General features: G+C 38.6%; 1 protein-coding gene and 1 pseudogene across 2 annotated transcripts; both read right to left on the reverse strand.

Annotated features, from left to right (window-relative positions):
• Window positions 1–1821: 1821 nt before the first annotated feature.
• Window positions 1822–7793, reverse strand: LOC149035193 (uncharacterized; annotated as a pseudogene). Its single transcript, XR_016182471.1, has 5 exons — window positions 6826–7793; window positions 5776–6402; window positions 5058–5254; window positions 2709–3059; window positions 1822–2357 (listed from the first exon to the last, which is right to left on the reverse strand). The product of XR_016182471.1 is annotated as an uncharacterized LOC149035193 (transcript).
• Window positions 7794–10743: 2950 nt separating this feature from the next.
• On the reverse strand, window positions 10744–24354 carry LOC149035194 (uncharacterized). The gene is made up of 9 exons (XM_089192091.1): window positions 24155–24354; window positions 21396–21824; window positions 21006–21044; window positions 15372–15761; window positions 14893–14985; window positions 14470–14658; window positions 13774–13798; window positions 12257–12419; window positions 10744–11689 (listed from the first exon to the last, which is right to left on the reverse strand). The coding sequence occupies exons 1-9, from the start codon at window positions 24228–24230 to the stop codon at window positions 11576–11578; spliced, it is 1518 nt and encodes a 505-aa protein (XP_089048217.1). The 5' UTR covers window positions 24231–24354; the 3' UTR covers window positions 10744–11575.

Consider the following 24354-nt stretch of genomic DNA (forward strand, 5'->3'; position numbering starts at 1 on the left):
TTGGGAATGGCGGAGAATTGTTATTTATGTCCTTTTACACGATTATGTAAATGTCCACGCGAGTAATATACATAACCCGCATCGCACAGGTCACATTGAAAACTATAAACAACAGACTGCTGATATACAATTAGTGGTTTTGTTTCTTTAACATTTAGTTCGTGTTCAATTTTTCGGCTCACAAACAAAGGCTTGATGGTGGTAAGTCCTTTTAGGCTCAGATCCTTTGGTTTGTTTCTCACAATATCTGCTGAGATTTCGTCTCTAAATGGATTTAGACTCCATCGTGGTCTCTAAAAAGATTTAAATCCCATCGTCCGTAGAATCTTTCTCAAGTCTACAGCACATACGGACCGCCCTACAGGCCCCAGATTAGTGCATTTGTATGGTTTACCAAAAACGCACGAGTAGTGCTTGGCGATGCACCCTACGCTATCAGCAACACAAACATACAACTACACTTTGGCAAGATGTCTCGACACTAGCCTCACGCCCTTGTCCTTGAATTGTTACACAGTAACTAACATATTTCAATTCGCGAACGAGATTCGCAACTTGAAAATCGCTAACGGTGATATTTTGGTTTCGTATCTTCCCTGTTTACTAACGTACCCTTAGATGAAACGGTAGAGGTTCTCGCGAACTGAGCTTTCACAAAGAACTGTTTTAATACAACATACGATTTGAACCTCACCAAAACCTATCTTATTGACCTTCTCAGTGTAGCTACCAAAGAACAACTATTCTAGTTCAATGGTGCCCTGTGCGAGCAGACGGATGGTGTTAATCCCTTACTAGCTAATGTGTTCATGTCCCACATCGAAGAAAACCTTAAGCGAGGGGGCAAACTCGCTTCTTTCTATCGAAGATATGTAGATGATACGCTCACCAATATGACAACAGCATCTGAATTCCTGGACACGCTTAAAAAGGCACATTCCTCGGTAAAATTCACGATGAATTTAAATGGATTAAGCGCTGAGTCTTAAGAGTCAAACTCTTAATCCGCTTCATGTGTTAACTGGGAATAGCGCCTAATGCACTAAACGTTTTAAGTACCGGGTAATAAATTGGTCGTTGAACAAGAAATCAAAGGTCACTATTACAGGACAGGGCAAGGCTAAGAATGTCCAGATATCATCAAGGGGTCGCAGTAAAAACGACAACAAAGGGCAAAGGCTGCGTGCCTGGCTCATGCTTAAATAAGAATGTCAACTTTTGTGCTGCTTTTTGTAGCCTCCCACGCAGGCGGTTTTAGGGGATTGAAAACCTTTAGCCTTTCTAGGTTCCTTTGCAGCCCTTTATCGGCATGTAACGCGAGAACAGTAACGTGACATCCGAAGTGACGGTAGAGCCTCCGTTCTCACAAAACTTTTATCCCCTGACCATCAATAAAAGGATTCCATTACTGATACTACGCACACTTTATTATTATTAGAAAATTTTACCCGCTGTTACTATTAGAGAAAGGCTAAAACTAAAGCAAAGCGGCCGATGTTCTCTCAAATGTCAAATAATATTGATCACACAGGAAGTACAGGTCACACAGAAGCGATTGTCTCTTTAACTCTTACCGAGACTAGACTTTCTTGTGTCCAATATATACTGAACATGGACAATAAGTTAAAAATAAACCCAAGAGGAATAATGATAGCCTTAAAAACCGGAGGCCTGCAAAATTAATTCTGCATACCATCTGACCTATGTACACAAACCTACCACCCTTTAACTCCCCCAAGTGATCAAATTACAATTTCTCCTTACGATATCACTACAAGATCAAGCAGACAAGTGATGAGAATAAGAAAAGAGTTTAGCAAGGAGATTATTAGTTGATCTAATATCAAATTCTCAGAACTAAAATCAAAAGAATCGTAAGGCAGGCTGTGAGGAGAATTACTAATGACCTCTTGGGAGTGAAAGGGTTGGCTACATACACACACTCTCAGTTGAGAAACAATCACACTTCAGGGACATCGTGGTTATCCTTGAGAAATTCAGCAGCTTCCGCTTCAACGCATGCTCGGAAGCCTTCACGATGATAGGCGGAGAACATTAAAGGTGTAAAGAATTGATTAGCTGTGCTGTGATTCGGGAACTTGTGGCAGAGGAGCTCAGACAAACCGCTCAGGTGGGACCTTTTGTTACAACATGCACAACAACAGAACGTCAACTCGTCGACGTCTTCTTCGCTCAGATATGGACTATTCCCCCAGTCACGTGCGTCCAGATGGAAACCAAACTCTTCCCAAGTTTTGACCTCGCTCTCTTCACCTTTTCGCGGATCTCTTGGTCGAATGAACAAAATTTCGCCTTCACCAACTTTGTGGTCGTTTTCTTAGTATTCAACTTTAAATCTGGCGAAAAAAAGAAACAATGGATAAAAAAATGATTGTTTTGAATCAAGAAATTAAAAACTTGTTTGAATTTCAGATCTTCCAGCTTTCATTGACTTTATGCCATTAAAGAAGTTTTGTTACAGTGGTAATTTTTGTGTCGTGTAGAACGTCTTTCAAAACTATGAAAGAGACAGTGATACAACAAGAAGCAAAAAAGACTAGCTGAAGATAATTGCACATGGTGAACTCGGTCCAAGCTTCACGCGAGACACAAACCTTAGCATGGATCCGAGAACCAAGAATAGATTCGCTATCCTAAATCAGTAGAAAAAATGGGAACTCATTATCTCTTGCGCCAACTCAAGGTACCTGAAATGTCGTGGTTTTCTTTCATCTGGTTTCTGGAGCCTCACGAAATTCTCCAACATGTCTGAAATGACGTCACGACCGCCCTGGCCAATAAATGAACAGTTCAGGTCTCTACGAGCCAGCATCAGTGCTCTCAGTAGGTATTTTCCATACTTCATCTCATTGGAATAGTAACCGCCATCCACCACAATAATTTTCTTGAGTTTCTTCTTTAACAATGGCAAAATAGCAAGATTTTCCACGTGGCCTCCATCGCTGAGAAGCATGACGGGAGGAGGCATGGGTCCGATGTTTTCAATGTTAAGGCCCTCTCTCACGAACTGCACAAAGGACACGTGCACGATGAACCACCTTGGTAAAATAACATAATTTATTGTTTTTTTAGAGGGCACGGTAACGAATCTTGCAATCTGATTGGTTCTTTACCCGGTCAGTATTTTCCTATCTCTGCCCACGGGCCACGGTAACGCTTTCGTGAGTCGCCGAGTACATCCCAACTTTCGTTGTCATTTTTCATAAATATACCTCGTTCTCCGGCTGGGCAGTATTTTTAAGCAAACACGTCGGTCACTACTTCAAGCCGATAAATAACTTATGAATCCTCCCTTTTCTCTCTATCAAATCACTTTGGTTGACAGAAAAATATTGGTTTCAGAATGAATTTGTATAAACAATAGTGTCATTACGTTGGTTGACAAGCGGCCTAAAAACCGTCTGCAATTAATTTTAATCGTTCACAAAAAGTACCCAGAAAGTTGAAACGTGAGGTATTTGGTTACAGTTAAACTGAACGATGGAACTTTCATTCATTTAATATCTGAATTTTCTCGAGCAATTTGTTCATAGTAAAAAAAAAAGCGAGCGAAGTTTTAATTTAAGTTCTACAACAAATATACGCTCCTGGTGAGTCTTTCCAATTCCGTTCAATTTGGACATTTGTACCTTAAATTGCACAACAGAAATTAAAGAAATTGAGAAAAGGCTGCATTAAATTCCCTTGTGTCTCGTTGGAGTGTGCCGTTCGAATTTAGTTTTTGTGAAGGAAAGATCAGAGTTAAACACGCCATTACAGCAAACAAACGAGCAAACTCTCACAATTTCAAAATAAAAAATTGAATTTACTCACAATTACTTTCCTCGCCGTTTACTTAATGAACAGAGATAAATCTTCGTACATGAATGAATGGTCGATGAGAGTAAATAATACTTTCCGTTAGATCATTAACTGATTTTTAAGAAAACATTGTCGTGACAGTCCTTGCCAAACTAGTTCTGTTGGTTTTCAAATGTTCCTACGGTTTTTTTTTTCTTGCGCGCTCTCTAATTGACAGGTGTCATATTGTGACAGATACTTGTAAAAATAATGTTTCAAAGTTTGTTTGGAAGCCTTTTAAATCACCTTTATCGTTACAGAAATGAAAATGTTTCGCTGAGGCATCTCTCTTAAATTTGCATCACCTCTATTTTAACTACCATTTACTCACTCAAAAATTGTTCAGTTTATGGAAGATCTTGCCGTATTTACAGCCATAAGTCATTCGGGTTCTTTCAGAAAGAATTTCGTCAAGTTTAAAAACAATAAATATGTTATTTACCGGCTAAGGGTCGGTCCGTATGGTGAAAAACTGTGACCTCGGTCTTGAAAATGCTGCCCTCGGCCTACGGCCTCGGGCAGTATTTTCAAGACCTCGGTCACAGTTTTTCACCATACGGACCTCCCAGCCGGCAAATAACATATATATATACTTTTTTAAAGGGGGTAAGTTTCTAAAGAAACCGTGATGCTGCATCGGTGGAAGGTATTACAAGATGATTTGGTTTTGTAAACTGAGTTGATAATGTAAATGGACCACCATAAAGAGATTCTAAATCTGACGTTTTCAAACTATAAGCTGAGAATTTTATCCCTCTCTGTGATTCGAGTGGGCTCAAGTCGTATGACGATTTACAAAGTAACCACAATGATCATATATATTATATATAATTATAGAAAGCTTTCATTCAATTAACTTCCGATCAGGATTAATCTGGTCGCCATAACTGAGGCATGGACGTTTTGGGTTTCTTCAACTTATCATTTAGAGCGATTCCAGTGGTGTGTCAAAGGAACGCAAGAGTTGCTTTAGTTTTACTCAAAATTCTGGACCACCTTCTGAATTAATCAGTTAGGAAAACCAATTTTTTCGTGCTTATTTTTCTTGCCCTTAAGGCTGGTTGCATTGAACAATTTACCACGAGTTCTCCCAGGCTCCTTCGAATATTTCCCATTGTTCAGATTGACATTTATGAGTATTTAGGTTTGGGTCTATCCACACCATCGCAAGGTGCTAAGATTTATACAATCCTTACCTGGCTATCTTCTCTCATAAGCTTGGGGTCTCACCTCCTGTAACAGCGAAAGCTCCAATACAAGCCAACATCAGGTGAATTGCAAAGAATGTGAATACTCCTGCTTTAATTGACCACACATCTCCTCTGCTATAGTAAACTGCTGGTACAGCGATCAATGGAAGACCACGGAGAATGTTGATGAGAATTGGGAGGAGCTGTTGTAAAGAGAAAAAGATACATGCAAGCCTGACGCATTAATTAATGACAGAATCAAGGAAGTCACCTTACTGTTACTCTGTTTCAACATGATATATACTTGCCGAGCAAATATTATGCTTAGAGATCGGTCATTATTTATCACGGGGAAGGGGGAAGGGGAGGGGGGGATGGGGGGAGTGGTTGGAAAGACTTTGGAGATGTCACAATAAAATTTACCAGATCTTCCCACAAGGCTTTATGGGAAGACAAGTAATGTTTGTCCTTTATAATCTGTTGGCCACGACTGATCTCTTCCCCCCTGAAAACCCTATGATTCCTTTAAAATCCTGCCTTTCCCGAAGCTGCCTCCTCCTGTTCCGTCAGAGCAACTGATCCCAACTGCATTGGGGTACACTCAGCATGGTATTTCCTTGCCAAACGAATATCATTCTGAGAGAGAAACTCCCTGGGAAGACCAAAACTCTACAGCAGTCCTGTTGGAGTTATTGTAAGATGAAAGTAAGCTGATCCCTCTTACCTTCATGAGCCATCCCTCTTTTTTAATTGCCTCGAGGTTACTGATCACTGTGGCTCCCATTTCGAGTCCAAGAATCGTGGAAAGGCGGAGTACCTCGAAGTTATCATCGTATCTGGAAATCGCTGCTGCAGACGTCGCCATGGCCTCTGACAACTCTATATCTCGAGGCCTCAGCTTATGTTTAAATGGATCTCGATCTAAACGTTCTATTGTGGTAGGCGACATTGTCAGGAGATCATCAACTGAGTCAGAATCTTCCTCTTTCTTCCAGCGTTCTATTGTGGTAGGCGACAATGTCAGGAGATCATCATCTGAATCAGAATCTCCCTCTTTCTTCCAGCGTTCTATTGTGGTAGGCGACATTGTCAGGAGATCATCATCTGAATCAGAATCTTCCTTTTTCTTCCAGCTGTGGATGGTCATGTTTGATATATATTTAGGCTCAAGGTGGTGATCGCTGAGATCTGCCAGGTTCAAAGATCTTTTCGCTGGATCATCCTCCAAAGATTGCTGCTTCTGTTTTCTCTTCAAACATGTCCATAAAAGCAGAAAATGTCATGGAGTATTTTCAGACATCCCTCGGTAGCTAAACTTTCCTTTGAGTAAAATGCCTTCTGAAGTCTCCATCTGCAAATTGGTAGGGTCAAAAGTTATTAAGTTGGTTATCATTTAATGGTAAACATTCTGCAGATATGGTAAATGCTGTGGCCTAAATGGTAGTGCGCTGAACTTCGAATTCTGGAGATCGAGAGGTCTGGGTTCGAGATCTGGCCGTGTCAATGTGGTGTGTTCTTGGGCGAAACACTTAACTATCATAGTCCCTCTCTCCACACAAGAATAGAAAAGGGTACCAGCGAATTGTCAGGGAAGCCTGATAAAATTTTTGGGGATAACGTTGTGATCGACTAAAATCCTTTCCTGGGGGAAGTAGTCATACTCCTAGTCATGCTAAGATAGCCGGGATAAGCTCCGGCTGGGGGGGCCACTTTGCTCCAGTACCCACCTTATCTTTCTTTTCTGCGGATAGACATTAATTTTTTTTAGTCTTACCTGTTGAAGACATGGCTGAGGCTTTTCCGTGATTGTGCCAGGTAGGGAACAAACCACATAATAAAGCCGGAGGCAAAGAGCAGCTTATTAAACAGCCCATCGGAATACACAACACCAACAACCTTGGCTTCGTACACTTTCCAATAGATGATGTTAGGATAGAGATAGATAAGAATGCCGTAGGACGTTTTGTCCCGCAACAGAGGTAGGAGGAACCATAGAACCACACCAATTACTACGATGATCGCTCGACTCCACAGGGGGATTTCAATGAAAAAATCGTGGATTGCAAATGGGAGGAAAGTAAGAGAAAGAAGTAAGAAGGAAATTAGTGAGAAAAGTCTGAAATATCTAGACTTCCTCCTGGATAACGTTTGCGACAGAATAAAGAAGATGACAAATAACACGAGCAGGACTGAAAACAGGGAAATCATAGAGAAAACTACGGTTTTCTGACAGCGTTTCCGGATTTCTTGCGCCGTAGCGTTTGGGTTACTTGGAGAAGAGGTTGATGCAACGTGATCACAATTCACTTTTGCTCGAAGTAACTTTCCGAAGAGGTAATCGATGACAAAGGCAAGTGGAAATGCGTATGATCCGCGTATTATAATCGGTTCAATGACGCTGACAGTGAGTACGAGGAGGAACATCAAAATCGCATCAAGGATTCCTTGACATGGCTTCTCCCAGTTACAAAAATAACCTGCTCTTTGTCGCATGTTTTCAAAGAACTCTTCATGCCATTGTTCGCTGTCCTCTGTTTTTTCCTCTTTTCTATATTTCCAATCCAGAAAGGATGTGCCTGTATAACCACCCCCTGACACGCAGCTCAGGTAGTCCACTTTTGCGTTATCCTTTAGCAGCCTGCGCAGGACTCCAGAGCATAGTGCCGCTGACCGAATGCCACCACCAGAAAAAGCCAAACCAGTTTTCTTAGACGTCATGTTGTCTGAAAGTTTAAAAACTTATTATTAGTTCCAAACACCAACAGAGCCGTACCAGCTTTTAGATCCAAACTTGTAGGATCTACGCGAGATACCAGTTTAAAACCAGTGGTCGAAACATATTACCCCCTTGTCTTTACAGAAAAAAAAATGTTCTCCCTCCTTAATAGATTTGCACCTGACTGATTTCCCTATGGTTTATTAAGAATATTATTCTTTCAGGGTTGAAACTAGTCACTTACGTCAAGCCCACGTAAAGGGAAATTGTCATTTCACAAAACGAACTACCTATTTGTACTAATCCAACTTCACACGATACCAAACATTTGCTTTGGGTTATATTCACCTTCCATTTCATTTGGCGAACACCAATTATCACAAGAAAGAATATAACACGAGGACATTGCATATGGTCCATGTTAGCCTTTTAACTCCCAGAAGTGTTTAATATGTAACTCCTCCCTATGATTTTCATAATTTATCCAGGAAATGAGAATACTACGACTTATCAGATAGACGTTATCTTGATCTGACACCAAGTTCTTGAGACGGGAAAGAAAATTTTAGCGCGTTGTTCAGTCCTTGAGATATGGGATCTAATCAACCATAAAATTTAGACCACAGATATGGAACGTCTGTTCCAGAACACAATTTCTACATAATTAAATGAACACAAACTTCTGGGTGAGTGCGTCACCATTACCAAACGGAAATTGTAACCCGTCCTCAGCGCACCGTTGTGCACGCATTACTTTAGATGGCGTCAAAATGCAGAATTTTAAAACCTCTCGAAGTGGACCACCAACAAGGAAAGCTAAGATTAAGATTGTATTTAAAACAATTTAGGTTTAGGCGAGATAAGAGACAGCGAGTGTCAAGCTAAGAGAACAGGCTTGGCAAGAACTAACAAGTGTAGGTCAACCAAGTACGATTACAATTACAATCTACCAACTACAATTTTTTTCTTTAAACAGGGTGATTTGTGAGCAAACTGTGAACTTCAGAAAAATGAAAGTCAAGGCGACCAGGCCAGATCACTGGGATGAATGCTTAAAGTTTCTCTAAGCATCTTGTAGAATTCACAGGTTTATGAAGATGGGAATTTTATGTGGAAGGGAAAAGGGAAAGAAGCTTGCATAATTTGAAAGTGCCTTTCCGCTGACCACTAGCGTTGCTTATAAACTAGGCCTGAATCATACTTACTGTTTCCTTTATCGGCAGACGTGTTACTGTACTGATCAGCTTTCGAAACAACTGCAACTGATTCTGTTCACCACCCGGACTGCAAATGTATGGAAAGATCTGTCACTGACTGGACCCCAATGCGATAATATTCCGCGTTCCAAACTTAATAGGACACAAATTAAAGGAAGTCAATCCACAGGCAGTGAACAACACTCAAGTAAATACTTCCCGTCACGAACAAGGAGAGATAGCCACATGTTCCTGTGTGGAGACTCCTTCCTCTACCTGATATCGTTACGTTTTTTTTTAACTCTACTCTTGTTGAGCTCCTTTTCTCATTAAGAAATGTGGGTGTCTTAACCCTTTACACCGTGTCATCAGTATGCAAATTCTTCCTACAATCCTTCATAGATGTCCTATGACAATTACAAGGAGAATTTGTTTAATAATCAAGAACTTTTGAGTTCACAATCATTTCTTTTATTCTCACAACCTTAAAAGTTGATTCAAGGGGTTATAGTGTTGGAAGAAATTAGATGCTTATCGCTCTTAGGGTATAAAGGATTAAAGCACCCATGCCTGACTGTTCATTGTTCTTTCTGCCCTTTGGCCTGATGATGAGCTGTCTTCCATGAAGTGTCTACATCAACTTTACGAGTCTCTCTGTCAGTTTTCAATAATTGCAGTCACCCTGAAGAAACATCTGGCTATCTTAAAAAGCCCTAGGCACGAGGTTGATGGTTTCATCTACTTCAGGAGGGTTCCCTCCACTGTTTTAAGTAGTTTCCTTCAACCATCGAGTTATGCAAACAGACCATTTTTCAAAACTTGCGACTGAAAATCAAAACCACGGAAATATTGGACAGTTACCTTCCTTTATTCGGTGGGCCTGTAAAGTATCATGATAGCCAACCCCAACCATAAAAAAAGTTAGCAAGACGTAATCTCCATTACAGCCTAGCATGAAAAGAAATCAGACAGACACCTGAAGCATACCGAAGTTACGGTTCGAATATCATGTCAAAATTAGCATAGATATTCAAGTTGGTCGGCTCCACTCACGTCAGTACTCGCCATCCTTAGCTGTCCAGGTTATTCTCGGGTCTTACTTTGCGTAATTTGGTATTTTGATCACACGAAACGGGTAGGTTGTGAAAACATTGAAGACTTAGAAAATGGAAAAGTTTTAAACATTCTTCCTCTTTCTAGAGAGGGAAGATGCGAAATTAAAGCGGCCGAAGTTCACTCAAGTGTCGAACAATATCGATGAAACATAAAGTGAAGGTCAAAAACAAGTGGTTGTTCCTTCCGGTTAAACGGTTTGCGGTTGACACTTTAACTTCCTTCCTAATTTTGTTACAATTGAATAAGTGACTTGGTATTGGCCATTGCGGAAATCAAACAGTTGGAATAGAATAACATGAAGCTAAATAGTTCAACGGCACAGTTGAATGAACAATTTTAATTTGTGTCATTTCATTGTTTAAAGATTTTAAAGTGGTTGACGCATTTCAAGGACTGAGACTGTTACAAGTTTGTTTATCATTTCGCTAGGAATTTCAAATTGCTCGCAACCAGTACTTTTAGGAAGCAAAGTCAGATCATTCAAGTCATAGAAAACTTTCTCCTTTAACCAAGATTCGAATACATTTTTGAATGCCATTATCTATCAGCAGCTCATTTTTTGCATAACGGGTCAGTGTACGTCTTTGTCTAATCTCATACCCAGATTCTACCGTGTAACGATCATTATCATCGTCACTAATTCCTACTCCAAAAAAAAAAAAAATGCCATCCTTGTCCGTCGCTCTTGATAAATTCTTGTTATAATCAAAACGCGTTTTACCCTGAGGTTTATCTCGAAATTCTCTTGATTCACCGCGAAAGTGAAGTGTTCAATCAGTTTGATGATCGAAATAAATCTAAAATCGATCACCACTTTCTAGAAAACAACTAAATAATGAAACCAGACATTCGATCAAGAGCTTGAGCTTCATGAACTTTAGAATCATCAACGTTTCCTTACACATATACTTCCTCTCGACAGTCACAAATCGACTCCAAGAAGTATAAATACCAGCGCCTTCGCTAAATCGTTCAATGCTTTAGATGAGGATATCTGAAACGCCACAAAAGTGTATGAAAGGTATACTTGAACGACCATTTAAAATAAAGACGCAATTTCCGGTCATTGATTTCCTGTCTCTATCTTATTCGTGTATATATGGTCGGTAGCCTTTTGGATAGCTTGATATATTTTAACTGTATTTATTTTAACTGCAATTAGTTTAGAATGCATTTGGAACCAATAAGATAATAGCCTTGATAAAACTACTTGATCATTCAAATTCCATAATTTTCATGTATTTACTTATCAATCAATTTACCGTCTATATACATTGAACATAAGTTCGAGGACCAATTAGCTCAAAGCGCGATTGAACTAGCTCAGTGTCAACGGTAGGCAAATTTTAACTGAAATCGGTGAGATGGCATTTAGCATCTGGTGCTCTCGTGGACTGGCACACTCTCAAATCAGCTGACAGCAGCTATACCAGCTCTGTAGAATGATTTTACCTCAGCTTCTTAGGATTAGCACTAATCGTCTTACGAACGATCCTTTAACAAGCATTTACATATTCAGCAGCAGTTATTTGATTCACATATTCAATGTCACTGTCTTCTGTTGATTTCACAAGGGAAGTGTACGTTCGGGAACCATCGTTCTCAGAGGTCTGCAAAATATTCAGTGTTATATGTTACAAAAATTGTGTTATTATCGACTTGGCAGGCTTGGTAATGCTGGAAAACACGACTAAAATCGCCGGTGCAAATGAAAAAAAATTGAAGGAAACCATAAACACTGCCAAGTGAAAATTAGACATTCATTCAAATACATTTCTAATGAATGTTTTATTAGACACTGCGCTTAAAACTCATTGCCTGTTTCCAAATGAGACCCCTTTACCCGCCATTCCTGAAATGGTCATAATCAAACAGGTGAAGTTTGAAACAGATATAAAGGAAAATAAGGATTTAAATGGGTAAAAAAATTGATGAAAAATAATGGTAAATGGGTAAAACAATAAAACTTATGTAATATGGAAAGTTCTATGTTAAAAGACCAAAGTCAAGGTGCGTCAGAGTAGCAATATAAGTGCAGGGAAAGGGGCACATGCAGAGAGCAAAGAAGAACAGCTAAAAAATTGAAAAAAGGAAGTACAATGTATGGCACATCCTTTAGTCCCTTTTTGAATAAGGCTCATATTGAGAAACTCTAATTTTGTTGTAAGTATAATTACCATCATTGACTCCGGAGACAGGGCAATGTACACACCCTCCTGTTGGACAAGCGGTTCAGTACGGAGCCTCTCAATCCCGGTTCCATTTCTCGAAGCAAACTCTGGCCGGGCATCAATATTCAAAGTATTTAATGCTAAGCTCTCTTGAAAGTCTCGTTGACTCCTGTGGAAAGAGAGAAAAAATTAAAAACAAACAAATAAACAAACAAACAAAAACATAAAGAAAATAGTGAAAAGGTCCATGTTCAATATTAATGACTTCTAAAAATGGAATTAGACTGACGGCAAAAGTAAGACGAACAAAATTTTTAAAACTTTAAACAACGAACAACGAGCAGCACCCCATATTTATTTGGCGAATATTCATGAATGTGATATCTACTCAACTTATTAGATAACCTAAGAGCATTCTTTGGAAACCTCTTTCTGTGGCCTTCAGCTACAGAGGCCCAAGATCTCTAAAAAAAGGATGATTTTACAATGCTTATTATAAGTGTGTATTATAAGCCGACGTGATGTACTTGGTCTAGTAAGTCAGACATGGGGTTGCTCTCTCAGGGAATTTGACTCGAGTCCAGGTAGCCCGTGTCGTAACGAGAAGTTCTTGCTGCGGGCTCGATTGGCTTCGCACTGGCCGGTTATTTGAAATTCTCGCTGAATTGTTCCCTCGAAGGCAGAACTTTTATGAAATATTTTTTGATAAACTTAAACAAAAAGTATTTGGCTTTAGTGATGCAGAGTCTTGAAGCAAAAAGACGTGGTTTAGTCTGAGAATCGCGCGATTTTGGAGAGAGAGTCAGTGGGCAATAGTTGAATGAGAGCGCAGCTAAAATCCAACAAAATGGCTTAGAATCGCCACCAGAGAACAAAAATAACACAAAAAACACTAACCAAAGGTTAGAGGTTATATGCCTTATTATTTACGGAGTTCTAGAACGGAGCCTAAACTCCCGTGTAACGCAGTATCGATCGAGTCGATCGCCTTCGTGAAATTTTCAATTTTACTATGGAATGAATTCGATAGGAATGACGAATTCTGCATAGATAGACATGAGAAAACTAGTTTCAGCCTATCAAAAGCGCTAATTAAATGTTTGTCCTGCAAGTTATATCACCATAATCGTCCCACCAATACTTAGAAGCTCTCTTTTTCGAGCATTTCTGCTTCCAAGTAAGCAAATATGGGAATAGCACAAATCTATGATATTATATAGGCTCTTGTCCACAGGCTTTTAAGCGAATACAGCTACATCGGCTTTCTGACTTTTGTCACTTTTTAAAGCATAGAGCCATCTGTATCTGCATTTCTGGGTAAGTTTTCTACCGTCCCAAAACGGCCGAAAACTTTTTGTTACACTCAAAAACAAACTGAGTGAATAGTTAAAACGGATGTCACAGAAAAAATATTTTCCTTCCGAATAATTTTTATGTATTGTTTAAGAGATACACTCGGCCCTAATTTACATGTATACCAGACTGAATAAATGACGAATAAAAGTGACACAGAAGCAACTTACGTTTTGACACCTTTGTTTCTTGAGGCTGGTGGATGAAATCAAATACCATCGTTAGCAGCAAACACAGAAATAAAGAACTTTTGTTTTCTTCGAAAGGTTTCAATTTAGGTTGTTGGAAAAACAAAATGACGCCAAACTTCCGATTTGTCGGCAGCATTTTAGTAGAACACATACGTACACTTGATACTTTGGGTTAACAAATTAACAACTTGACAGCGAAGAGGTAGTCGCGAAGCTTACTGGTGATGTGACCAACCATTTCCTTTGAGCACGTCATCTAAGACAGTCATTTTACTCGGATTTATTGCAGCGTAATTTTATGATCCTATAAGTATGATTTTGTCCAGAACCATTCAGTTTTCCAAGGCAGCATAACATTGAAGTCCACGACACTTTAGACTTAGAGGGTGTAATTCATTTCTTCGCCACAACTCGCTTTATCTTTCTGTTTTTTTTATTTTTTATTTTAGTTATTTACCATTATTAATGTTTCCTTTGTTTATTTTTTCACCTTCTTTCACTACTTTTATTAACATTTAGTTTCTTTGTCAATTACATTCATATATATCTCTAGAATTGTTGTTGAATCATGACTGAATGATATGTCAATCAAGCTCGCCCCTAAATTACCTTGATAATAGAGATGGCATAAAGTCAAGTTGAATTTAAAGGAAAATGCAAATAAAGTCCGAGTACCTATTTCTGGTTGTTTTTTTCGAAGCAGTATCAAAACCACAGCGAGGATGATCATGACTATAAACAACAATGCTGATAAAATAACGATTGCCAGATAATGGGAAAAGCAGTTGGTGTCTTTCTTGATGTCATCGACCTTAGTCACAACTGGAAATTTGGTCGTCGGGGAAGTTTGAACCGTCAACAAAGCTTAAAGAAATAAAAGTCGAGCTGATAATTAGGTTGACCTCACTGAAACAGGATAACACATGGAGAGAAATGGAAAGAGAGAGAGGGCTGCTTGAAAGTCTCGCATAGACATGATCATGATACATGATCATGATACATGATCGATTGTTATCTTACCTGATAAAGCACTGCTTTTATGTTCAGATGATGTTTTGCCTTGTGTAGTCACAGCTTTTGTCCCAGATGATGTTTTGCCTTGTGTAGTCACAGCTTTTGTCCCAGCTGATGTTTTAGGAGGACTTGTGCTTGTCGGAACAGGATGGACGAAGCAAATCCCTCGACAGGTGGCTGTTAAAGAAACATAACTACTGTCCCTACAACTATACATTTCTCGAGTGATATCCCGATGCTGACTCTAGAGAAGTGTACTGTTTCTCAAGCTAACTCAATACCTCGAATGAGTTAAAAAGTTTCTATGTCACGTCCCTATAATTTACGAAACTTTAAGTAAATATGCGACTGATCACGGTCTGCCTCCTTGATGGTGAAGGACTATTAGTGGTGAGGTGATCGCAATAGGCGGCCTTCGGAAAGAGTGGGTTGGGACAAGAAAGATAAAGGAAGGGGAAGGGTTGGGGGGGGGGTGAGTTTAGTCTTTAGAAAATTCAAACTAGTGTTTCACAACGGCGTATGACTAAAAAATACATTTTAGTCTATCTGGTACTGATCAATACCTGTTTCTTTCTCGCAAATCCATCCTCTTCGTAGGTCGACCCTAAAGGTACTAAATGATCCTTTAAATCCTGGTGGATATTCCTTATGAATCAGCCCGTAAGAATCACGTGGTTCAGGATTGTTGAGCATCTTAGACCATTTGTCAATAGTCAAAGATTTACCATTGATCCAAGACCATCTCTTTGTTGTTGAATTTTTTTCCAAGCCTATAAACCATTCATAATATGGGTTGCCTGATTTGTTTTGAATCTCATTTTTAATAAATTGCCATTCCTGCTCGGATTCCATCACTGCGAGTATTTCATTGTTGGATTTACAGGAGTCCCTTGCATTTGGCCATGTCCATTGTCTTCTATTGAAGGTATAACACGAACATAGCCTCTCTCCATCTAGAATAACACAATTACATAGAAGACTAATAATTAGTGACAGTGAAATGTGTCTTTAGGTGTTTGTGAGAGAATGCACTGTTTACTGGGTTAACTGTAACGAGAAGAAAATCATATTTCTTGGAGAAAATCGTTATCATCATCATCATCATCATCATTCCCCACTCTGAAGCGGATTTAATTGACACAGAAGGAGATCCAGGAAATAGCGACCAAATGTCAACCTTCGAGCGCTTAAAGTCAGATTATGTAAGACTCTCTCAAATCGTTTTAATTCACATAGCTTTCATTTAAACAAGCAAGCAGTGTAATATACTAAAAACAGAGATTAAAGTAAAAGTCAGTACAATGTATAATGCATTAATTTTCCCATCCAACACGCCTGGGTTGCGTTACACGTTGCATGTCATGTGACGTCATCTGTCACGTTAGTCACGCCATATATTACAATCGTTTCGCAACTGTGTGGAGATCAGCGATGAATACAAAGCAAACAGCTTTATAGCTACAACTGGATGAAGGCTAACGGAGGATGTTTGGTTATTTAACATGATTACTAAACCAACATTATACAGTATACAGAAATTTGATCATCAATGGTTAAACACGCAACCTGCCACTTCCTTCTCATTGCAAATTATTTCATCCCCGTCCGTCGCTCGGCTTGCAAGTCTTAAAAGCCTTTGTCGTAATCAATCAGAACGCATTCTATCTCAAGATTCTTCACTCAAGAATTCATTTTCTATCAATTCAACTCGAAAGTAAATTGCTGGATCAGTCTGACGTTCAGAATAAATCTGAAACGCCACTATCCGTAGTAACCCAGTAATGAAACTCGACATACGATTGAGTGCTTGCACTTAATGAACTTTAGAATTATCAAATATTCCTCTCTCACTTACCTGTTCTCGACAGAAACAAATCAATTCCGAGAAGTATTAATAAATACCCCTTCACTAAATCCATAGTTCAAAGCTTTGGATGAGGATGTTTATTACGCCACGAAACAGAAAGTTGCGCTTGAACGACTAAATGAGATTCCGACGCAATTTCCGGTCAGTCAAGGTGTGACTTGGGAGGAAACAGCGAAAGTTTGACAAGAGATAACACTTGAAGGAAAATGTGAATCAAGAACAGGCAATGAGAAAAATTTAGAATGAGAAAAAACAACACTAAATGTTTATGTCAGCTTTTCTCTTTAGCTTTAGATTATTAAAAGAGATACAAAGTGTTCTGGTTTAATTCAAGTAAAGCAAAGGGATATTGGGTTGTACAGCATGCACTGTGTTAAGGCAAATTGCGAGAAAGGTCTTCTTTCCGAAAAGTCTCGTAAAAATTCGGAACTAAGATAGATTGAAATTTTGTGTCACATTTGATCGATGGCAAATTTGTCACGCCATGTTGGACAACGATCGTTGCACGACATTTTCAATCAATAAGGGAAGCTGTAGCGATCTACAAGAGACATACAGCTCCATAGCGACAATTAAATGAAAGTTTTTCTCAGTTCAAAATTAGAGAAAGTCGAACTTAGAGCAAAAATGTTGCAACAGATCAATAAAATATGGACCTGTTTCCATAATGGAAGCCTCTACTCATGAAGTCTTTAAACCATTTGTCAATAGTCAGAGATTTACCATTGATCCGTGTCCATCTCGTTGTTATTGAATTTTTTTCCAAGCTTACAAACCATTCATCAAATCGGTTGCCTGATTTTTTTTTAATCTCATTTTTAATTAATTGCCATTCCTGCTCTGATTCCATCACTGCGAGTGTTTTATTGTTGGATTTACAGGAGTCCCTTGCATTTGGCCATGTCCATTGTCTTCTATTGAAGGTATAACACGAACATAGCCTCTCTCCATCTAAAAGAACACAATTACTTAAAAGTTGGACTAATAATTAGTGAAAGTGAAGTGTGTCTCTATGTGTCTGTGGGAGAATGCACCGTTAACTGGGTAACCTGTTATGTGCAGAAAATCAGTTTTGATTTTTCTCGGAGACAATCGTTAGAATTCACATGACTTTCTTTTAAACAAGCAAGCAGTGTAATATACTAAAAAGTCAACACATTGTATAAATCTGTTAATTTTTCCATGGAACACGCCTGGGTTGCGTTATACTTAATAAATAGAGAAGCCTTGACGATGCTCTGTTCTGTTGTAAAGCACGCAGGAAGCGGCTAGAGCACGAAAGAAGTGTAGAGAGAAACACGAGACGTAGTCGAGTGTTTCTCCCTACAATTCTCTTCCCACCTCTTGAGTACCATCAAAGTTCACATTCTGCAATTGTTTACATACTTTAATGGTTTGGCAGGTCGAATGTAACACTTTTGCATGAAGTTTTTTCAGTCTCTAATACAGAATGTGGAGGTGAAATGTTCAGTGAAATCCGGCCGAATTGTGGTTCATAAAAACACGCAAGTTTTTTCACAAGACAAATAGTAAACAAACTGCTCAAGGCGAGTTTTACAAATGAACGACAGCCGAATTCACCGGAACATGAAGATTGCTCGGGATGATAGAGCCGTAAAACTCGGTTGCAGTGACTGACGTGGCCTTCACCACTCAACTCATCGGTAAGGACATCAGAGCAAGCTCTTAGTTGTTCACTCAAAGGGCGGTCCATGTAATTTCTGAGGCTTGCTTCACTGGCGATCTCTGAGCTAGCCACGTTGGACCTCAGCATGACACCGTCATGATTAGTATGAATTTTTAACAGTTATGCCACTTTGGCTATATTTTTTATCACTCCTGTGTTGTTCTGTTTTGTTTTTGAACTCGAACTTTATATGCTATACGAGTGTTAGCTGTGTTTGATTTTTATTACCATTCGTGAGCTTGCAATCTAACTGAGCGTGAAAACCTTCAAAACTCGGACTGTCCATTTCGTTTTCTCTTTGAGGATTTTCGTCTCTGCTCACATTATAATAACGTCAATTACGGCGCCTGGCATGTTTATAAACCTTTGTTTGGTTGTTCTGTTGCTACTTGCCGGCTCGCTTGTTTCGAAATTTCACTTTTAATTAACGAAAAAAGGCTAGAGAAAAGTCCCGGTAAAGGTCAAACATAGTCCAATTTGGCAGATGGCGTGATGGAGCTCAGCTTTATGCTCTATACTCTCATAGAGGACGCTCTTTCAACCAATGACAGTGCGCGTTATATCCGAACTTTATTATAAATTGCATGTCATGTGCAGTTTACCGTGACGTCAATTAGTCACGCCAGTCACGCTATACATTACAATAGTTTTTCCGCTTCATGAAGATCAGCGTACCGTCGATATGAATTCAAAGCAAAGAGCAATATAACTACAACTGGATGAAAGCTAGAGGAGGATGTTGGATTATTAAACATGATTATTAAACCAACATTGCACAGTATACATAAATTTGATCATCAATGATTTCACACGCCAACTGCTACTTTCTCATTGCAAATTATTTTATCCTCGTCCGTTACTCGGCTTGCAAATCTTGATAAAAAAATTTTCCCTAGAAATCAAAACGCATTTTATCCCGAGATTCTTCGCTCAAGAATTCTTTTTCTCTTAATTCTATTGGAAAGTAAAGTGCTTGAGATTAAATCTAAAATCAAACACCACTATCTCTCGTAACCAAATAATGAAACTCGACATGCAATTAAGTGCTTGCACTTTATGAACTTCAGAATTATCTAATGTTCCTCTCTCACTTACCTGTTCTAGACAGTACCAAATCAACTCCGAAGAAATCATTCACATACACTTTCACTAAATCCACTGTTCAGTGCTTTGAATGAGGATGTTTAAAACAGCACGAAAGAGAAAGTTACGCATGAGCTACCAATTAAGAATCCGACGCAATTTCCAGTCTCTCAAGGTGTGACTTGGAAGGAAACAGCGGATGAATGACGAGAGATCACGCAATCAAGAACAGGCAATTAGAAAAATTTAGAATGAGAAAAAAAAACACGAAGTGTTAATTTCAGCTTTTCTCTTTCTTTAGCTTTAGACTATCAAAGGGGAAGCGAAGTGTTTTGGTTTAATTCAAGTAAATTAGGAGTGTATTGTGTTGGATACTTTTGTGCAATGTTTAAGTCTTAAAAGTTTTGCCCGCGGGATTGAAGTCGACAAGGTAAGGTATTTTTTTGGAAACTTTACGCCATAGTTAAGGAAAAAGCTTCAACTCAAGAGTTTTCCCCTTCATCTAACTTCTTGTTTCTCTCTTATTCATGTATACATGGCCAATGGCCTTTTAGATAACTTGATATATTTTAACTGCTGTCAGTTTCAGATGCATTCGGATCCACTCAAGCATTAACATACCCAGGAGTAGGTATTTGATTCACAGATTCAATGTCGGTGTCGGGCACTGAGAGTTACATTAATTAACTAAAAGCTGTTTTGAATCTTTCCAATTCATTTAATATTTAACTTGAACGAGCAAGAAGTGTAATATATCAAAAACAGTGAATAAATTCAGTCAGTACATCGTAGAAATCCAACAATTTTCTCATGCAACATACCCGTACTGACCCGATTGACACAAAGGAAACAGCTTTAAAGCTACAACTAGATAAAGGATAGTGAAGGATGTAGAGTTCTTTGATATGTTTGTAAAGCCAACATTATTCAATATACATAAATTTGATCACTACTATCCTCTAGTTCTTTTTGAAAAAATACTATGCCATCCTCGTCCGTCGCTCTTGATAAATACTTCTTATAATCGATCAAAACACGTTCTATCCCGAGGTTATATCTTGCAATTCTCACCGCGAAAGTGAAACGTTTAATCAGTTTGATGATCAAAATAAATTTAAAATCAAGTGCAACTATCTAGTAAACAACTAAATAATGAAACTAGACATTCGATCCAGAACTTGCGCTTTATGAACTTTGGAATTATCAACGATTCATTTCTCATGTAATAGTGTAGTTTGATCGTACGGGTGAGTGATGTCCTGAGAAGGACTGTTGTCAGAAGAAAAACAGAACAAAACAACAAAACAAAAAATCTCTAGTTTCTATTATTAGGTGTAGGTTTTTGATTGCGTCATAGTTTATTTAAAGAGGGCTGCAGGTTTTTCAGTAATTTAAATTACTGTTGAGTGTTACCCTAATAACATTAAGTATCTTCCTTATTTACTTACACGCTAATAACGCAGATTTGAGCGCTTGTTGGTGTTTAGCGCACTAATAGGAATTCGAAGCAGTATTCATTCCATAGGTCAAGCCTTCAACAATTACAACGCCAACAGTTACCTGTTATGGTGGACGCCGTCGCCTTCGCTGATTTTTTCTCTAGACAAGAATATGAAAATTCACTTGTCATTGTAATATTGTGATTGTCTATCCATTTTTAAAGGGAGCGCAAAGCAATGGTAACAGTATATGGAAAAAAAGAGAAACCTATAAATAAATGAATAGATAGATATATCAAAATTATTCAGAAAACTGTTGAACAAGAAGTTCTTATTGTCTCACTATTAGGATCCAAAGTGACTTCACGGTCTATCTAGTGTTTATACTATGTTATGTAATCTTTCAATATCTTCCATGGTGTAACTGACTTCCGAGAGAAGGACTGGGCCGTAATACGATTGACCTATTCTTATTCTCAGTTTTGTGTAATGTGAATTAAGGGTCTATTACCTCCTCCACCTTTAAATTCACATATGAATCCTGCGTGGGATAAGTGTGAAGTACAGCTGACATCATTATAGCGCCCAAAGTCTTTACGATAATCTCTGTACATTTGCGCGCAGTTAGATTCACCATTTCCCTCGTTAGGTTCTCCTCTTGCCCAGGGCCAATCTCCTTTATTGGACGCATTGACTGTGCTGTTATCACTTAACCATCTCCACACTCCAGTTGATGGATCTTTCCACAAGCCTATGAAGTAATCAATGGTATTCTCTTTTTGGATGGCTTGATTCAGGAAGTTCCATTCCTCACGACTCTCAATAGAAACAAGGTTATATCCAGACTGTTCACATATTGTTCTGCTTTTTTCCCAATTGTACCAGTTACCATTGCTACTATAGAAAATGTAGCTGGAACCACTGAAGTTTTTCACGGGAGCTGAATGTAGAATTGAACAAAGACACAACCTATCCATTAACTGTTTAACTTATCAGCCGATAACACCTTGGGAGCAAGTTTAGAAGCAGAAACAAACTGCTCTAACACTAATATTCTTTGGAGTAAAATAGCATCCAAAACCAACTTAGGTGAACGTTTATTCAACTGTATTCGAATGTGAACAGCTCTTTTTGGAATTAATTTATTGTTTTCCTTGTTTTGTTTTGTATTTTGCCTCTTGTTTTTCGTTTTTTATTTGTTTTCTTTTGTTTGTTATGCGATTAGTTTCCTACGAAGAATATTTGCCCCATTTTCAAAGTTCCACCTTATAGGTTATAGCTTACCGATCTGTCGAATAAGTATTCTTCTTAATACATTTTAGGTTTATTTTAATGTTGGATCCTAAGCGCTAATGTGTGGAGTTAGCACAATGCCTGTTGCGCATTAATTTTATTGAACTATTTCTTCCACCGGTTCCCTTGAGCAATACAAAACCTTAATTTCGGCTTTTTTTTTTACCAAAAAATGGCCGCATCGATTGTAAATTTGAAATGGTTTCGTGGTGCCTGTGCTTCGACGATAAATTCTACGACTGTTACAAAATTCGAAAACGAAAACACAGCGACTAAACGTACAGTTCTTTTTGTCCGAACTCTGCGACTGCTGAACGACAGTCAACTGACACGACCGATTCGAATAATAATTAGTTAAGACTTGAATTCTAGCATGCAGTGTTTTGTTCGGCCGTCCCAACGGACGGCGTTCATGTTAATGACCAAGCATTCGCCGGAACAGTCTGAATATATATATGTTATTTGCCGGCTAAGGGTCGGTCCGTATGGTGAAAAACTGTGACCGAGGTCTTGAAAATACTGCCCGAGGCCGTAGGCCGAGGGCAGCATTTTCAAGACCTCGGTCACAGTTTTTCACCATACGGACCGACCCTTAGCCGGCAAATAACATATTTATTGTTTTTAAACTTGACGAAATTCTTTCCGAAAGAACCCGAATGACTTATGGCCGTAAATACGGCAAGATCTTCCATAAACTGAACAATTTTTGAGTGAGTAAATGGAAGTTAAAATAGAGGTGATGCAAATTTAAGAGAGATGCCTCAGCGAAACATTTTCATTTCCGTAAAGATAAAGGTGATTTAAAAGGCTTCCAAACAAACTTTGAAACATTATTTTTATAAGTATCTGTCACAATCTGACACCTGTCAATTAGAGAGCGCGCAAGAAAAAAAAATCGTAGGAACATTTGAAAACCAACAGAACTAGTTTGGCAAGGACTGTCACGACAATGTTTTCTTAAAAATCAGTTAATGATCTAACGGAAAGTATTATTTACTCTCATCGACCATTCATTCATGTACGAAGATTTACCTCTGTTCATTAAGTAAACGGCGAGGAAAGTAATTGTGAGTAAATTCAATTTTTTATTTTGAAGTTGTGGGAGTTTGCTCGTTTTTTTGCTGTAATGGCGTGTTTAACTCTGATCTTTCCTTCACAAAAACTAAATTCGAACGGCACACTCCAACGAGACACAAGGGAATTTAATGCAGCCTTTTCTCAATTCCTTCAATTTCTGTTGTCCAAGTTAAGGTACAAATGTCCAAATTGAACGGAATTGGAAAGACTCACCAGGAGCGTATATTTGTTGTAGAACTTAAATTAAAACTTCGCTCGCTTTTTTTTTACTATGAACAAATTGCTCGAGAAAATTCAGATATTAAATGAATGAAAGTTCCATCGTTCAGTTTAACTGTAACCAAATACCTCACGTTTCAACTTTCTGGGTACTTTTTGTGAACGATTAAAATTAATTGCAGACGGTTTTTAGGCCGCTTGTCAACCAACGTAATGACACTATTGTTTATACAAATTCATTCTGAAACCAATATTTTTCTGTCAACCAAAGTGATTTGATAGAGAGAAAAGGGAGGATTCATAAGTTATTTATCGGCTTGAGGTAGTGACCGACGTGTTTGCTTAAAAATACTGCCCAGCCGGAAAACGAGGTATATTTATGAAAAATGACAACGAAAGTTGGGATGTACTCGGCGACTCACGAAAGCGTTACCGTGGCCCGTGGGCAGAGATAGGAAAATACTGACCGGGTAAAGAACCAATCAGATTGCAAGATTCGTTACCGTGCCCTCTAAAAAAACAATAAATTGCGATATCTAAAGTGCGGTAAGCATTATTTGTCCGGCCAATTACAGTATCATCCTTTTTTCTCTTAACAAGCAAGCCGGCATACTTAATAATAAGCTTTCAAAAAGAAAAAGAAGAAATAAACGTATATGTTTGTCTAAAGATTGTACTTACTAGCATCACTCTTTACGTAAATGGCTCTAGTTAGCACAAGAAGAGCAGAATATATCAGAAAGCACACTTTCTCCATTTCAACAAACAACTGTCTCTCACAGTGTGCTCAAGCTTTAAAAACAAAATTGTTCGCAAATCGCGGTATGATATGTGTAACAGGCGCTTCAGTTCCACACTTGTAAACAGGTAATTTCGTCCAA

This window comes from Pocillopora damicornis, chromosome 13, assembly GCF_964200805.1.
Source record: "Pocillopora damicornis chromosome 13, jaPocDami1.2, whole genome shotgun sequence".
In the NCBI taxonomy this organism is placed as follows: domain Eukaryota; kingdom Metazoa; phylum Cnidaria; class Anthozoa; order Scleractinia; family Pocilloporidae; genus Pocillopora; species Pocillopora damicornis.